We start from the raw sequence: 18,014 nt of genomic DNA on the forward strand, positions 1-18,014 counted from the left end.
CTGTTAGCAACTGAGTGGGTTTTGGCTTCCAGCGTCCACCGAAGGCCGGGTGTCTGCACGCCTCCCTGTGGTCCCCAGGAGGGTTGAGAGCCTCATCTCTCCTCTCAGAGGTTGAGATGTCACTTGGCCAACAATGCCCAGCTCAGCTTTCTCTTCTGGGGTCCCAACACCCCTGCCCCCTGCTCTCCCTCCTCTGAGTGCCAGCTGTGCTTCCAATCTGCAAAGACTATTTAGTCCTTTTCTTCTCAGTGTAGTCATTTGGGTGCCCACGTGCCAGATGTGCAATGTGACTTTTGGTGCATAGAACCCTTGAATATTAGGATCAGAAGGAGCCACAGAAATAGTCTTGTCCAACCTTCCTTTTAGAAATGAGGCTGTTAAGGCCCAGAGAGAGGCAGTGACTTGCCCAGGGTTACACAGTGGCTTAGAGACAGGCCTATCATTCTGGTCTTAGACTCCTCGTCAAGTGCTCCTGTCTTTTACTACACAGAGTGAAGTGATGTAGGAGCTTCAGGACCCAAGAGGGTACATCCCTTACCTTCAGGCCAGAGGCAGTTGGCCAGCTGGTTTGTTAGTTTGGTTTCATACTCAGTAGTTGTTTGGCTGCAGGAAGGAATTCAGCAAAGTTCAGGGAGTCCCCACACCCTTCTCCAGTAAACACCTGGGTTTTATGTCACCTGAGCACAGTGCTGCTGCTCGTACGTGGGTGTTAGTCTCAGAGTCAGAGGCGGCAGGAACCATGTGGAACATCTCGTCTAGTTGGTTTCAAACAGTGGCTGTTCCACCAAACACGGCCGAGTCCCTTTTTTTTTTTTTTGAGGAAGACTAGCCCTGAGCTAACATCTGCTGCCAGTCCTCCTCTTTTTGCTGAGGAAGACTGGCCCTGAGCTAACATCCGTGCCCATCTTCCTCTACTTTATATGTGGGACGCCTACCACAGCGTGGCGTGCCAAATGGTGCCATGTCCGCACCCAGGATCCGAACCAGCGAACCCTGGGCCACCGAGAGGTGGAACGTGCAAACTTAACCACTGCGCCACCGGGCCGGCCCACGGCTGAGTCCTGAGATGCCCCCACCCTACCTCACCTAAGCATTTCTGCCTGGTTTTCTATTTTATTTATTGGGCTGCTGTAGGCCGTTGCATTTGAAGAAAGAAGTCCGTGGGTGAGAACAACCTGAAAATCACTGATCTAGCCCACTTCCCTAAATTTGCAGTTCAGGAAGAGGCCTGGAGAGGAGGAGTGACTTCCTCAGACCATCCAGTTAGTGGCGGACTGGGAACAAGGAATCCACTCCCAAATGCCCCGACTGGTTTTAGGTCTAAAGTGATTTAACTGTCCTCTGCTACACACACACACACACACACACACACACACACTCTCTCTCTCTCTCTCTCTCTCTCTCTCTGTCTCTGGTTCGAGGCTGTTCCAGTTGTTAGTGAACACCTCCTGAACTGCCTCCCATTTGGACTTTTCCCAGGTGTCATCTGTGGAGCGGTTTTTGGATGTATCTTCGGTGCCCTGGTTATTGTGGCCGTGGGAGGCTTCATCTTCTGGAGAAAGAAAAGGTGACTATTGCTTATGTTAATAATAAGACCCTACTTTTCAAGGGAGCTTTTTATGATGGAAAGTTTTAGACATTCACACGACTGGAAGGAATAGTGTAGTGAGCCCCCATGTTCCTATCATCCACAATCTTGGCTCTCAGAGCAGTCTTATTTCATCCCAGCCCCCAAGCTGCAGGATTTTAAAGTAGGTCCCAGCCCTGACATCAGGTCATGGGGAGACCCTGCAACGTAGGGTGCCTCTGTCAAAGGGTGCATTCTAGGTCACAAATCAGTTTCATAGTGGGACGAGGTTGTGTTTTAGAGTTAACTAAGTTTGAACACGTGCTCTGTCTCTGGCTGGCTGTCAGGGATCTTAGCCTTAATGTCTATGATAATCTATGATATGGGGATAATAAGAGTGCCTACTTGTGACGCTGAGGAGCATTAAATAAATGAGATGCTCTGACAGTGTCTTGTACCTCATATGCTATTATTATTTTATCTCTACAGCTACCCTTTTGGGTAGTTAAATAGTTAAAATAGCAACTGTTTTGAGCGCGTACTTTGTGCCTGGATTTGTGCTGTCCATGAATTCTCTCACTCCTGAGGCTCTGTGAGGTGGTGTTGTGAACCCCATTGCAAGGATGCTGCAGCCGAGTGTAGGAAGTGTGGAAAGAAGAATGAAACCAGTGTTGAGTAGTTTTGTGGGGGTGCTGTGATAACGGAGTATCTACTTTCTTTGCTCTTCTTTTCTGTATTTGTTTTCACCATAAGCATGTATTACTTTTATTTTAACAAGAAACAATAAAACAGTTTTTTTACTCCTCTCTTGCAAAAAAAAAAAAAAAAAATCAGAATCTAATGCAAAAACCTGGAACACAGCACTGCCTGTCGACTCAGTAAGGCAGGTGACAGCAGGAGAACCGGGCGGAGTGCGTTAGGGACCCTGGGCTGGGATGAAAATGCCCTGGCTGGCAGCACCTGATGACAGCCCATGACTCCCAGCCGATGCACAGGCTTCACATGCCACACGGTTGGGCAAGAGGGTGTGCGTTGATTACAAAGCTCACACACAAATACACACACCCACCAATGGAATCATACTATACATATTATTTTCTAATCTGCTCTATTCTCTTAAGACATTGTGGAGGCTTCATTTCTTCTTCCTGTTAAGTGGCTACAGAGTATTGAACTGTCTGGATGTGATTTAACAGTTTCCTGGTTTTCAGTGTTTTTTTTTCTCATGGTTTCTTATTCTTGTGCCTAAATCTTTGGGTACATTCATGATTTATTCCCTTAGGGTAAATTCCAGGCGGGGCAGTTTTTTGGTCAGAGGGTACGCATTGTTCCAATTTTGTACTGCCAAACTGCCTTCCAGAAAGCTTTTTAAAAAACACCAATATGGAGTTTAGCCAGCTGTGCAGGAGGGCACCAGGTCCCCCACCACCTTGTCAACACTGGTTATATATACATATATATATATATTTCTTTTTGTGTGTGTGTGTGATGAAGATTGGCCCTGAGCTAACATCTGTTGCTAATCTTCCTCTTTTTTCTTGAGGAAGATTGTTGCTGAGCTAACATCTGTGCCCATCTTCCTCTATTTTGTATGTGGGACGCCGCCACAGCATGGCTTGACAAGTGTGCTAGGTCTGTGCCCAGGATCTGAACCTGCGAACCCTGGGCTGCTGAAATGGAGTGGGTGAACTTAACCACTATGCCACTGGGCCGGCCCCGTGCACTGGATATATTGTCTGGTTCATTCCATTAACTTGTCAGGAAGGCTATCTCAAAAGCAGAGTATGAAATAGTGAGTCTCAGTTTACCATAGGATAAGGCTGCTGATATATCTATTTACCCAAGGAAATTCCTAAAAGTTGCTTGTCTAAGATTCTTCCATACTTTTAGATGCTATAAAAGAGAGTGACTTCACAGATTCATGATCAGAATTTGCTACTTAGACCATTAAGCTTAGTGTTAGTGAGAGGGACTGACTGTTGCATAGGAACTGATGCTCAGGGCAAAGGCATTTTGTAGGTACATGAGAGGGGGCAAGGCACAAAATTAAACTTTTTGTCTAATGGGTTTTTTTCCTTTCAAAACAGGAAAGATGCAAAGAACAATGAACTGTCCTTTTCTCAAATAAAGTAAGTCTCTTGAGTTATGAGCTTTATTTTAAGACGTTAATTCCCCAATCTGTTCACTGACTGTCGAGGGGATTTTTGATGGAACTTGCTGTCATTTTTCTTGATTGACCCGTTTGGCCATGATCTTCCAGAAGTCCTTGCTGCCTTTGTTATTCTGCAAGGAATCTGTGTTCATTAGTCTGCTGAAGCTAGCTTCCTGCCATGTTCTACTATGGCAAGTATCGTTTCACCAATAATTCTACCAATAAATATATATTTTGTGATTGAAAGAAATGGGTCATCAAGATCTCGGAGGAGAGGACTTGCTCAAAGTCACAAAGCCAATCAGTCATGTGATAGGGTCTAGAAGTCAGATGTCCTGATTCACATTTCAGTGTTTGTAAATAACATTATGCTGACCCCTCCCCCCAATCCCCCCAATTATACTATAGTTTTTGTTCTTTTGGGAAGTTGTTTACTATCATCTCCAGAGTCGTGGTTGACTCAGTTTTTCTAACGGTGTATTTTTTTTCTTTCCCTTTCTATGATGAAGACCTAGAAAGTAAGTAAGCTCTTTAATTTTTTTGCTAACTTGTATTTTTCTATTTTGAGTACTAACTTTGTTGAATGTCAAAAACCCTAATACGTCGTTTTGTTTTCTTAGATCCAAGTTAATCAAAGTGGAGAATTTTGAGGCCTACTTTAAGAAACAGCAAGCCGACTCCAACTGTGGATTTGCAGAGGAATACGAAGTATGGGGTTGTAAATAGTGTGTTTTTACTTGCTTTATAGTTCGTTTTCCTGAAAGTTGGAAAACTGCTGGTTTTTGTTTTATGGTGAAGCTTTGGGTAAGAGGAAGCCCTCTTGGAGGAGAGAGAAGCTCTTGCATGTTCCTGGGGATTCCACTGTCACCGGGTTGGCTCTGAGCACGAAAACGTATCTTCCTTCTAGCGGATTATGTCTAATCTCGTTGATACCTGAAGATTATCCAGAGAGACAGAGAAACTAGGACTTCAAGTTGAGGGCTATTAACTAGAATAATTAGGAGGCTGTATGAGCTGGAAAGAAACCAGATGGGGCATTTAGGGGGCTGAAGTTTGATGAGTGTGGGGTCACGGTTGACTCTTGAGGATTATGTGAAATCCTGCAGAAAGAGTTTCTACTTTTCAGTCCCCATATGCTCTCCCCCACAAACCAGCCCAGGAAATCCCCCCCACCCCCCCATGCACCCTCATCCTCCATGTGCTGCCCCTGTGGCAGCATCTCTGCCTTCATTGAAATCCTGCTCACCACTTGTGTTAGTTTCCTGTGCTGCCATAACAAATCACCACCAACTGGAAGCTTAAAACAGCAGAAGTGTATTCTCACAGTTCTGGAGGGCATCCTCTAAGTCCCCAGTCAAGGTGTCAGCAGGGCACTGCATCCTCTGGAGCATCTACAGGGAGAACTCTTCTTTGATTCTTGCAGATTCTGCTGGCTTCCAGCGTTCCTTGGCTTAGAGCTGTGTTACTCCCATCTTGGCCTCTGTTTTCTCCTCTTCCTCCTCCCTGTGTTTCTCCTCTGTGTGTCCCATGTAAGGACACCTGTTATTGGATTTAGGGCCCACCTGGATAACCCAGGATGATCTCATCTCAAGATTCTTGACTTAATCACATCTGCAGAGTCCCCTTTTTCCAAATAAGGTCACATTCGCAGGTTGCAGGAGTCAGGACGTGGACATGTCTTTTTGGGGCCACCGTTCAACCTGCTATGCAGTGTCACCTCCTCTGGGTCATTTTCTCTGATGTCATTAGGAGGACTTGAATTCTCTGTCCTCATGCCTGTTTCCCCTGTGATGTGTTGCTTGTCACTGATAATTCAGCGTTAATTTAATTCTTCCTTGTCGTAACGTTGGTTATTTCTGTCTACACCTCTCTCCCAGCTTGTAAGCTCTTTGAAGGCAAGGTTGTCCTTTTTCTTTTCATTTCTGTGTTAGTTTCCAAGAGCCGCCATAACACACTACCGCAAACTGGTGGCTTAGAACAACAGAAAATTATCCTCTCGTGTTCTGGAGGCCAGAAATCCAAAATGAAGCTGTTTAGCAGGGCCTTGCTCCCTCCAAAGCCTCTGGTAGAGGATTGCTCCTTGCTTCATCCAGCTTCTGGAAGCTCTAGGCATTCTTGACTTATGGCAGGGTGACTCTAATGCCTGCCTCCATCTCCACATGGCTGTCTCCCCTTGCGTGTCTGGATCTCAGTGTCTCTTCTCCTCTTGTAAAGACATCAGTCATATTGGATTAAGGGCCCACCCTACTCCTCTATGACCTCATCTTATCTCATTACATCTGCAAAGACCCGTAGTTCCAAATAAGGTCGCATTCACAGGTACCGGGGGCTAGAACGTATCTTTTTGGGGAACACAATTTAACCCATAATATCCCTGTATTCCCACTTTATTCTGTCATACTCTATGCTCAGTAGGAATACTATCTGAACACTAAATAAACGAACAACTCATTTGTTTTGTTTTCAGGATCTGAAGATTGTTGGAATTAATCTACCCAAATATGCAGCTGAACTGGCTGAGAATAGAGGAAAGAATCGCTATAATAATGTTCTGCCCTGTAAGTTGGTTGATCCACATTATCTCCCCTTTTTTCTGTCACTGGCCATCACAGCTCTAACAGTAGAGGGAGGGGCATCAATGGTACTAACCAGCCACTTCCACAACCATTCGTTAGTCACCTCCCATGTGCTAAGCACTGGTTTAGGCATATTCCGTTGTATTCAGTCCTCACGACAATCTTATGAAATAGGTAGTAGAGTATTCTTTTTGTGGATGAGGAAAATGAGGCACAGAGTGGGCAGGTGATTTGTCCAAAGTCACACAGATAGTTGTGGCAGCATCAGGCTTTGGACCAGGTCTATCAGTGTCATTCAGAAAAAATATCAGAGTCTGTGCTCTTAACCCCTCTATCTCGCAGCCCCTTTATTTCAGTCAGTATAGCTCTGGAGTGAAAGGGAGCAGGAGGAGGACAGGCAGGGAGTACTGCTTCTGCTTGTCCAGACACGTCTCTGGTTGGCTGAGTGCGTTCCACAGCTAAATGTGAAGTGTATTTGGATTCCTTCCTGTTGTTGAGAATTAACAATGTCTGCAGCCCAACACACAGGGATAACAACAAATTGAATTTAAAGTGAGAGTTATTTACTACATTGTCCATTGAAATGGAATGTAAATCCTTCTCAGAAAGTTCTTTGTGGCCTCTCTTTTGAGTGGGAATTAGGCCTCAGAAAGACGTGTCAGCAAATCGCAGTTTTGTTCTGATTTAGCTGAAATTTGTTGGCTTTGCTCATAATTTTTGTACCAGGACATCTGGAGACGTTGCCTTTTTTATTTGAAGTTGTGTTTTTCTTTGCTGGCCTAAAACATTAACTTCTGCTTAGATGCAGGATTTTCTAGTTCCTGTCTTCTTTTTCCTCATTTTCCCCTGTTGTACTGACAGCGGGCATTGACCCATGTTTGAGAGAAATGCTTGTGAAACTGAGCTGGTGAGACGTGCCCCAACACTGCCCGTCTAGGGGTCGCTCGGGACTGTTGGCCTGTTCTCGTGAAGGTCTGTGGGGACTTTCAGATCCAGAGTTCTGGTCTTGTTTTTTTTTTTTAAAGATTTTATTCTTTTCCTTTTTCTCCCCAAAGCCCCTTGGTATGTAGTTGTATATTCTTCGTTGTGGGTCCTTCTAGCTGTGGCCTGTGGGACGCTGCCTCAGCGTGGTTTGATGAGCAGTGCCATGTCCGCGCCCAGGATTAGAACTAACGAAACACTGGGCTGCCTGCAGTGGAGTGCGCGAACTTAACCACTCGGCCACGGGGCCAGCCCCTCTGGTCTTGGTTTTATTGCGGAGATTTTAGGCTGAAATTCACTTTGGTAACTGGGTTTAGAAATGTTCTAGTATTTCATTCGGGGGAGGGTGAGCGAGTGTCCTGTCAAAGACAGGGAAACATGGGTGGTGCTGCTTATAGCTCAGCCTGACACTTGAAATTTTAAGGATATCATTTCATTTCTTGAGTTGGACAGGTTTGTGCGTGTGTTTTTGAGGATGACAATATTTAGAAAACAAGAGGATTTTATGTTTTGGATCCTTCCACTCATAGTAGTCTTATACATTCAGTTTATTCTTGAAGTTGATACTGTCGTTTTATAACAACTTTTTTATGAGAATAGAGAAAGTGTGAAAAGGGTGGAAAAGTTTACCTGGGTGTCTACCCACTAGGGCAATTTTATTTATTCCTAGTGGAAAGGGCACTAGATTTGAATTCCACCATTTACCAGATGTTGCTTGGAGAAATCACTTGATCTTTCTGACCCTCAGTTTCCTCACCTGTAAAATGGGCATAAAAGCTTGTAGGGTTTTGAGGAGTGGATAAAATTGCTTAGGACATTCCCTGGCTCATGGCACACCCCCTAGGACGTTAATGGTAGTAGGTTTGTTTCATCTGAGAAGGTGGTCTGGCGTGGTTAAGAGTTTGGGCTCTGGTGCTGGGCTGCTGGGGTTGGAACCTTGGCTTTGCCATTTACTAGCTCTCCCCAGGTAATCATGTAACTTGTGTGCCACAGTCACATATGGTGACTGTGAGGATTAAATGAGGTCAGATATGTAAAATGCCCAGCTCTCAAGGTGTGACAGAAGCCCCATGGTGCCATTTTCTACTTCTTTTGTGTCTCTTGTATGTAACTCTCCTAAAACATTTACTTTTAATAAGGACCCTTTTCTCTTAATGTTGTAGATGACATTTCCCGTGTCAAGCTTTCAATCCAGACCCATTCAACTGATGATTACATCAATGCCAACTACATGCCTGTAAGTGGGGAGATTCTCATAGCACTGGTTTTTTAGGATGAAATCTTCAGAGCTCCTCTTTCTGTGTCTTTGAGATTGAATACATGTTGCTTTCCTTTTTTAGGGCTACCATTCCAAGAGAGATTTTATTGCCACACAAGGACCTTTACCCAACACCTTGAAAGACTTTTGGCGTATGGTTTGGGAGAAAAACATATATGCCATTGTTATGTTGACCAAATGTGTTGAACAGGGAAGGGTAAGTACCTTTTTAAAAAAAATTAATTCATTCACTTTTATTGTGGTGGAAGGGTAAGGATATTCAAAACCATTTGTCTTTTTAAAAATAACACTCCTCCAAACATTAGTACCTCTATTCTTAGAAACTTGTTTTCTGTCTTTGTCTTCTCTGAGAGAAAAGTTTAAAAAAAACCCTATTTTATTGTTACCTTCCTTTGCGGACAAATATCAATGTTCATTATTCATTAAGTCACTGCTGCTGGAGTTAGTAAATAGCAGGAGTTGGGTTAGTGCAGTGAAAAAGCTCCTGGGCCTGGAGCAGGAAGATGCTGCTCACAGGACAGCTCCGTCCTTCATCAGCTCTGTTGATGGTGCACGCCCATCCTGTCTCTAAGCAACCAGCTTCTTCATCTGTGAGATGAGGGATTGGACCAACTCGGTGATTTTCAAACTTAGTGTTTAGCACTGGGACCCTTTCTTTACACAAAATCTCAAACTTATCCGCAGATAAGTTTCAGCAGTTTCTGCCCCACTGTGATGGCCTGGAATCCCACGGCCACTTCCATCAAAGATACGATTTCTTCTGGTGATAAAATCCCATGTTTCCGTAAATGGATCAAAGAGAATTGGTGGCATGCCAAAATGAGAAAATCTGCATATGAGGAATGGGACGTAATGTTGCTCTGTGAATTTTTTCATGTAGGTTCATTACTTGAGGAATTAGGATAGGAGTCCAGTCTCTAAACCAGTGGTCCTCAAACTTTAATGTGCATCAGGACCACCTGGAAGGTGGTTCTGCCTCCAGAGTTTCTAATTCAGCAGGTCTGTCTTGGGACCCGGAATTGTATTTCTGACAATTCCTAGGTGCTGCTGTTTTGGCTGCTCCAGTGTGCTCACTTTGAGTAGCCCTGTCCTAGGGGATAGTGGGAGCCCGTCAGGCAGCATTTCTCTTAATGTTCTTTATATCACTTTAATTTAGCACATATTTGTCAAGCCCCAAGTGTGTATATGGTGGAACCAGGGCCTGGGGCCGGAGGAGGGAAAGGTAACAAAGAGCAGTAAGAGATGGCCCCATCTTCACATTACTTGTGATACAGAAGGTTGGGTTCTGCAGCCACTCCTTTGCATCAGGAGAACAGGCTTTCATGCAAACAAAAGAACGCTGTTTATGAACCCAGATAAACCTTATGGTGCTGTTGAGCCCAGGCCTCGCACATGGAACATTCTCATAAATATCTGTTAGACAAGTGAAAATGATGTAGTTAAATTAATGGAGAATGAGAAGGTGAATTTAGACGGGCCCTTGTTCATCTTAAGTCAGGAGAGAAGTGGATGTTAAGGACTCTGGGTGGAAGGGGAAGGGAGCCAGTGTATTTTCTGCACCAGATACTCCATATGTGTTATTTCTTTCCTATAACAACCCTGTAAGGTGTTATTATTCTATAGTTGGCGAAACTGAGGCTCAGAGAGTTCAAGAACTCTCCCCTATCTTCCTATCTTCTTCCCCACAAGATAGCAACGAAAATCCAGCTGGGCATCCTTAGAGACCAAGCTGGGCATCAACTCCATGGCAGTGATGGAGTTGGAGTCCCAGTTCCATGATGTTTCTTGGAGCAGGGGTCCAGAAACCAGGATCTTTAAACAAATACAGATCCCTGGCCAGAGTCTGAATCTCTGGAGGCGGGACCCAGGCATCTGTTTTTAAAGCAAAACAGACCTCCCGGGTGAGTCAGGTAATCGATCAGGTTGGAAATCACCTGCAGTGGGGCACTCCTCAGGAAGGTGTGTGCATGTGTGCGCGTGCACGTTTTAAGTCATTTGCCAAATGGGGGTTCAGATATTCTTGGGAGCAGCTGTTTCCTGATTTTTGTCTCTGTTCACATCTCCTCACCGACTTTCTAAAAATCAAAGACCCCAAAATGGTTTCATTTGCTCCTCTTTGTTGGTGTCTGTATTTGTATTGCAACTCATGTGTCTCTAAAAGAACTGTGGAAAATTCTCATTTCTTCTAGCTGCTGGGGGTTGTGGGTCAATCAGAGAAGTTTAGTTCGGTGAACAGTTGTGGATCGGCTACTGTTGAGGCTGAAGGAAGCTGGGTGGCACTGTGTCCCCTGTGAAGGAACAGCCACTCTAAATCAATTTTCATGCAGAAATGTGGGCTCAGTTTGGGCTAGAAATTCTGACTTTTCAAGAGAATCCAGAAATCTGGATTTGTGTGAGAAAACTCCCTATTTTAAAAGAGTTCGCAGTAATTGTAAATGATAAACATATAAATTGTAAATTAAAACAATTCTAAGAGTCAAAACAGAAGCCAACTAAGGGACTGTTCAGTTTTCAATATCTGGTCTCTCTTGTGAGGCTGTAGTGATGGCAGATGGCGTGATCTGAGTCTTTATGTAAGAATCCCCTTTTATTCTAGACCAAATGTGAGGAGTACTGGCCCTCCAAGCAGGCTCAGGACTATGGGGACATAACTGTGGCAATGACGTCAGAAAGCGTTCTCCCGGAATGGACCATCAGAGACTTCACAGTGAAAAATGTAAGTAAGATGTCGAGATGGATAGGTCTCTCATAAAATTACTATAAATTAACTTTGGGGTGAGTCTTTTTAGATTGATGTTAGCCCATTTTTTTAATGCATCAGAAAAATATTTTTGCTCTCTTCTTTGCTGAATACAACAATCCGTATCTACATACCCTAAGGCATATCTCCTCTAAGCTGCGTCTACTCTAAGGCAACCCTTTAGAAGCTTTATGTATTAAGGAGAATTTCATAAGTTGTTCTTGAATAAAATGAATCTTAAGAGCGTGGCTCAGCATCAGTAACTCATTTCCTTTCACTTCCAGGTGACTGACTTATAGGATTTTTGTTACCAACAAAGACCCTTTTGGATTATTTGGTTGGAAATATGGCGTCAGGAGTGGAAAATTGCTGTCGGGAGCAGTTTAGGATAACAGTTATGTCAATAGGGTTCCAGGGCTCATACACATGGCCTCCCTTCCCCGTAAAGTTATGAAAACAAATCCAATTAAGTTGTGTAGGCGTTCTAGGAAGTCAGTGTCCTTTTTCTTTTTTTAAGGCTGTTTAAAAATAGAAGCAATATCGTGAAGCAACATTGCTATCTTTTGATGGGTGTGTAAATTGGCATAACCCTTTGCAGTTTATATCGAGGGCATAAAAATGTCCATTCCTCTTTGATCTGGTGGTTCCAAGTTTGAGAATCTGTCCTAAAGCGGCAATCTGAAATATTGGAGAAGGTCTATCATTCAGTAAGGTGAATCTCAGCATTATTTATAATGGAGGGAAAATTTGGAAACCATGCAAATACCTAGCTTTCAGAGAATGGATAACTAAACTGTCGATTATCTAGTCACTGTATCATTATTCAGCTATTAGAAATGATGATTATGTAGACCGCATAATTACCATGAGAAGTTAGGGTGTAATTAAGTGAAACATACAAGGAGACAAAATTTTATGCATATTATGAAAAGTACATAAAAGAAAAGCCTGGAAGTGGGTTCAGAGGAGTTGAATCTTATGGGGGGGTTGGTAGGTTAGGTTCTAGTTTTTGAGAATTATCCTTGATTTTATAAATCATGGATAGAGTACAGTATATTAAGTATTAACTCTTTACTAATTGCTGTGTCTCTAAGGCTCTGACCTCAATTAATATTTCAGTTCCTCTCCTGGAGATGCTGTCAAAACTATTATCATGAACTGAATTGGCTGCATAAATAATGCAATTCATAATAGTTGAGAATCCCTTACAAAGTCATGCTTATTTCTGTAGATTTCACCCATTTTAAATGGACTGGTTGCTTTCACTGCTTGGCGTTTACCCTTGTGGAGGGGAATTGAGGGTGGAATTGTCCACATCATTTAAAAAAATTACTGTTACTACTATTATTATTTTTTATTAACTAAACTCCAGACTTTATTCAATTTCATGTTTTTCCACTAAAGCCCTTTCTTGTTCCAGGATACACTCTAAGATACTACATGGCGTTTAGTAAAATATTACTTTTTAGTTACACAAAATGCAAGAATATATTTTCCTTTTTATTTATTTGTTTATTTTTATTTTTTTGAGGAAGATTAGCCCTGAGCTAACTGCTACCAATCCTCCTCTTTTTGCTGAGGAAGACTGGCCCTGAGCTAACATCCGTGCCCATCTTCCTCTACTTTATATATGGGACGCCTACCACAGCATGGCTTTACCAAGCAGTGCCATGTTCACACCCGGGATGCGAGCTGGCCAACCCTAGGCCACCAAAGCGGAATATGCACACTTAACCACTGTGCCACCTGGCTGGCCCCTGTACTTTCCTTTTTAAAAGTGGGAACATAACAGATAGAGCTAAAAGTTTCCTTTGACTGTCCCCCCTAATCTGGACCCCTTGGCCCTTTTGCTGAGATAATGCTGAAAAGACTGACTTCCCCCCCGACCCCTGTCATATCTCTCGTGGCTGGTTACTTTCTTTGGATGACTACTTTTGGTTAAATTTCTGAATGTTAATGTTTGTGATGATGAGACCCTCTCCTCTCACTCTCCCCTCACTCTTCCTTTTTTTCCTACTGTTTTTCACGTTTTGAATAATGTGAATGGGCTGCTTTTATAATGTAGACACATTTTTAAAAAATAAATAAGCGTCAACAGGTAGCTGTCATAAAGGAGATGGAAATGCCTGCAGTCCGGATGGAGGCACACGTGGGAGGTCAGTGCCCCAGTGTGGGCTTGATGAGTACAGTTGAATCAGGGACAGGAATGCTCCAGCCTGGGCAGAGTTCTGGTAATTAGAGGCACATGCTTCGGTCTGTGATGGGAAACCAGTCTGTGTAATAACTCACTCTGTTACGACAAGGTCCACTTGCTGTTGTCTGGCTGATGTTGAAATGGGTGGTTTCTTTGGGGGGGTCCTTTCTCAGTTCTAAATATTTACTTGGTGCTTGCGAGTTGCCTCTCACTTATTAGATTCTCTGGAAGATTGGAACTATGAAGACTGATTATCATAATTGTATGTGTGTGATTCACGTTTGGTGTTTTGGTCGGTGACGTTCCCGGGTGGGCTCAGGGATGGGGTTTATGAAGCTCTAAGGAGGTGAAGGTGTAAGAATGTGAGTAGGTTATTGACAGGCAGCTTGGCGGGTGGGGAAGAGATCTGAACTCAGAATCAGAGGATGAGGGACTTCAGCTACGTCTGAACTGAGTGTTGGGGAAGTCACTTCACTTGTTGGAACCTTTGCTGCCTCGTCTTTAGAGGGCCTAACAAACCCTCCCTCTTGGGCATATGATGAGGATTTGATGAGCACGTTAAGGTGTGTGTAAACACTTTCTCAGCTGTTGTACTAACGTGAAATTCTCATTTTTAGTAGTAAGCACTCCCGTGTAGCTGCCTTTCAGCTGCCCCGTGCAGTTCAGCATTCAAGGACTGCTTGATTTCACTTGCCTTTCTGATGTTGTTAGGGAGCCTTTCTCTCTGGATCTGACTTCTTTTTTTGGCTTTTAGATCCAGACAAGTGAGAGTCACCCTCTGCGACAGTTCCATTTCACCTCTTGGCCGGACCACGGCGTTCCTGACACCACTGACCTGCTCATCAACTTTCGGTACCTTGTTCGTGACTACATGAAGCAGAGTCCTCCCGAATCGCCGGTTCTGGTGCATTGCAGGTATGCAGATGGCGCTCTGTGTGTCACAGATTTCAAACATAATTACAGATATGGGCACTTTTGGAAAGCAAACAGAGGAGGAAATACAAAAGGAATTTACGAATTCAGGACAGGTCTGGATAAGGGACTTATTCCCTAGGTCCTGAGACTTTAGAACAGGGGTTGGCAAACTATAGGCCATGGGCCAGGTCTGGTTGGCTGCTTGAATTTTTTTAAACCATAATGTATTTTAATTTATTTCTTATTTGTAATATTTTCTTGTAAAATATTTCAACCTTACAAAAATATAGAGAATAATAATAATTTAATAAAGCGTGACGTGAAGCCATATCTGTTCCTTTTGTTCATATTACATTACAGATGTAATTGAATTCTCTGCTTACTCGTCTCCTATCCTATTCTCCTTCCTACATAGGTAAACGTGGTCCTGAAGTTGATCTTATCATTCCCTTGTGTGCTTTTATATTTTATTACATACATGCGTATCTCTATGGATTTATGTAGCTTTAAACTTTTGCCAGACTTTATGATCGATACATTATTCTGCAACCTGCTTTCTAATTCAGCGTTTGGTTTGGTGTTTAACAATGTTGAAACACATAGCTCCAGCCCATTTTATTTATGTATTTAAAAGTATTTTTTTGACATACAAAAAGCTGTACATAATTAATGTATTCACCTTGATGAGTTTGGAGATAAATATCCACCCATGAAACCATCACCATGATCTCTTTAGCTGCCTATTTTTATAAATAAAGTTTTATTGGAACACAGCCATGCTCATTTGTTTACATAGTGTCCATGGTTACTTTCATGCTACAATGGCAGAAAGTGACCATTTGGTCTGCAAAGTTGAAGATATTTACTATCTGGCTCTGTACAGAAAATGTTTGCCTCTCCCTCTTCTAGAACAGAAAGAAATTAGCTTTAATGCTAAAGGAATTAATTTAGGACAGAAGAAAGGAGGGGCTTTGTCGCTCTATGGGGAATAAGTTGATGAAACCTGCCATTCTAGGTTATGGTGGCAACTTGGGTTGGACTGCAATTCAGGAAGCTCCAGGAAGGTGTTTTATTTGTGGCATTTGACTCAAAAGTACTTTAGGACTTGGCCCTCAATTCCAAGCTAGTGTAGTCGGACTTACTGAGGTTTCATTAGAGCAAATGTCTAATGATCCTGGGCATTCCCCTCAAAGCCTGACAGTGGAGGAGAGCAAGATATACGTACAACTGGGGAAATCTGAGAGTTTACAGGAGAGGTAACCCACAGTGATGTGCTCATTTTCCTGTCTTTCAGTGCCGGGGTTGGAAGGACGGGCACTTTCATTGCCATTGATCGTCTTATCTATCAGATAGAGAATGAGAACACTGTGGATGTGTACGGGATTGTGTATGACCTTCGAATGCACAGGCCTTTAATGGTGCAAACAGAGGTGAGGCCAAGATCTGTGTTGGGCAGTCCGCCGTCCCATCCGTTTTTAAAAGGTTGCATCGTGTCACACACTTGAATTAAAATATTTCACCTTTCCAAATCTTCCTGGCTCTTAGCTGTGAGGTAACACTGGATTTCTTTAAGATCCTAAACTGACTTGAGTTGAATTACCTGATATAGTGCCTCAGTGGCGCTGATATGAGCAATGGAGCTACAAACCGAGATGGTATCAGGATCTCTACCTCTCAGCCATGACTCATCAAATAATCTTAGGAAATCTCTGAACTTTGGCTCCCAGGTTTTAAACTCATAGAACTGGTATTTTCACTCTTTGTTTGTAAGAAAGTCTGACCATCTTTAACATACACTAATGAAAGGGACTTATCAAATATTAACGATATGAAACAGCATCATGCTGCTTTAAGCATTAAGGCAGCCATGTGCCCTCACCCAGCCTTGTGAATGTTAAAAATGTCCATTAGCATAGCTAAGAGAAGATGGCTGGCCGATTGAGAAAACGAAGCTTGATGTCTGTGGTGCCATTTGTGTAAGACTGCTGGATTTGGCTTTCCCTGAAATGTTGCTGATAAACATTGTTTTTGAGGCGTGTTGAGAAACAGCCTTCCTCAGCGCTGTAGGCTGAATGCTCCTGGGCCAGGATGAGAGCAGAATATTAATTTTGCATCAGACTGTCGCCCTGTACCAATTTAGAACTCTATGAATATGCGCTGTGTTTTTGAGTCTAGCAGGGAATGTTCTGGAGGCCTGGGTACATTGTGTGCTGTGGGGTGAGCGGTGGTGGCTGTGGTGGAAAGAGTGGAATTCACCTCTTGTGTTGGTCAGAAGAGAGATTTTCTTTTTTCTGCTGTGATGATATAGAGTAGTAGTTCTCAATCTTTTATCTCTTGAGAAACACAGAAATCTTATACCTGCAACAAATTCTTTTCTTGTCCCTTTTAAAAAATGTTGAAACTAATAAAACTTGTTCATATTAAAAAACTTAACAGTATAGGATCATATAGAATATATTTTTCTCTTTTACTTTTTCTTCTCCAATCCCACTTCATAGAGGTAGCCAACGTTTACAGTTTGTGTATATCTTTGTCTTCCTTATGTACATCTGTAGAAAAACACATGTACACACACACAGTATTTTTTAAAAATTGGATCCTATTTTATATATAATGCTGCCCTGTAATTTGTTTTCTCTTACAGCATCATGGATATCTTTCTGTGTCAGCATATACGTCTTCTTCCTCTTTTGTTTTTCTTTTTTGAGGAAGATTAGCCCTGAGCTAACATCTGCTGCCAATCTTCCTCTTTTTGCTGAGGAAGATAGGCACTGGGCTGACATCCGTGCCCATCTTCCTCTACTTTTTTTTTTTTTTTTTTAAGATTTTATTTTATTTTTTTTCCTTTTTCTCCCCAAAGCCCCCCCCCAGTACACAGTTGTATATTCTTCGTTGTGGGTCCTTCTAGTTGTGGCATGTGGGACGCTGCCTCAGCGTGGCTTGATGAGCAGTGCCATGTCCACGCCCAGGATTCGAACCAACGAAACACTGGGCCGCCTGCAGCGGAGCGCGCGAACTTAACCACTCGGCCACGGGGCCAGCCCCCATCTTCCTCTACTTTTTATGTGGGACGCCCGCCACAGCATGGCTTGCCAAGCGGTGTGTAGGTCTGCCCCTGGGATCCAAACCAGCGAACCCCAGGCTGCCGAAGCAGAACATGCAAACTTAACCACTGCACCACCAGGCCGGGCCCTCTTCTTCCTCTTTCTAATGGCTACCTGCACAGTCTGATAGGCTTGCCTGAAGGGTGGTCTCTGCCTAGCTCTACCCCGATCATCCCCCTTAGCCCATCCTCTCTGTTGAGAACCACAATTTACTCCTTATTCCGCACATCCTCACTAGCCAAAACTTTCTGTTGTTTGAATGTACCTGTGGTTTATTTCCTCTACATTCTCTCTTTGCTCCTCCCCAAGATTCTGATGTTTCTCCTTGGGGAGGGGAGGTGTGGGGAGTCTCCCATGTGGTTGAGAATCACTGATGATGAGAATCTTGTTCTCTGTGGTTTGAGATTTCACCAGAATCTTGTACCTCTTGACACGTCTTAACTTGAAGTGTTCACTGGTGGGTGGGGTCGGGGGGTTGGTTATCTGTTTGAAAATAACCTTGGGTG

General features: G+C 43.3%; 1 protein-coding gene across 1 annotated transcript in view; it reads left to right on the forward strand.

The window, feature by feature from the left end:
- PTPRJ (protein tyrosine phosphatase receptor type J) overlaps positions 1-18,014 on the forward strand; it is a 164,073-nt gene that overhangs the window by 142,425 nt on the left and 3,634 nt on the right. The window contains exons 15-24 of the mRNA XM_070563877.1: positions 1,480-1,567; positions 3,655-3,696; positions 4,229-4,237; positions 4,340-4,427; positions 6,187-6,277; positions 8,440-8,513; positions 8,617-8,751; positions 11,152-11,271; positions 14,244-14,404; positions 15,699-15,834. Of these exons, the coding sequence (XP_070419978.1) occupies positions 1,480-1,567; positions 3,655-3,696; positions 4,229-4,237; positions 4,340-4,427; positions 6,187-6,277; positions 8,440-8,513; positions 8,617-8,751; positions 11,152-11,271; positions 14,244-14,404; positions 15,699-15,834 (944 nt within the window). The remainder of the gene's footprint in view (positions 1-1,479; positions 1,568-3,654; positions 3,697-4,228; positions 4,238-4,339; positions 4,428-6,186; positions 6,278-8,439; positions 8,514-8,616; positions 8,752-11,151; positions 11,272-14,243; positions 14,405-15,698; positions 15,835-18,014) is intronic.

This window comes from Equus przewalskii, chromosome 11, assembly GCF_037783145.1.
Source record: "Equus przewalskii isolate Varuska chromosome 11, EquPr2, whole genome shotgun sequence".
Taxonomy (NCBI): Eukaryota; Metazoa; Chordata; class Mammalia; order Perissodactyla; family Equidae; genus Equus; species Equus przewalskii.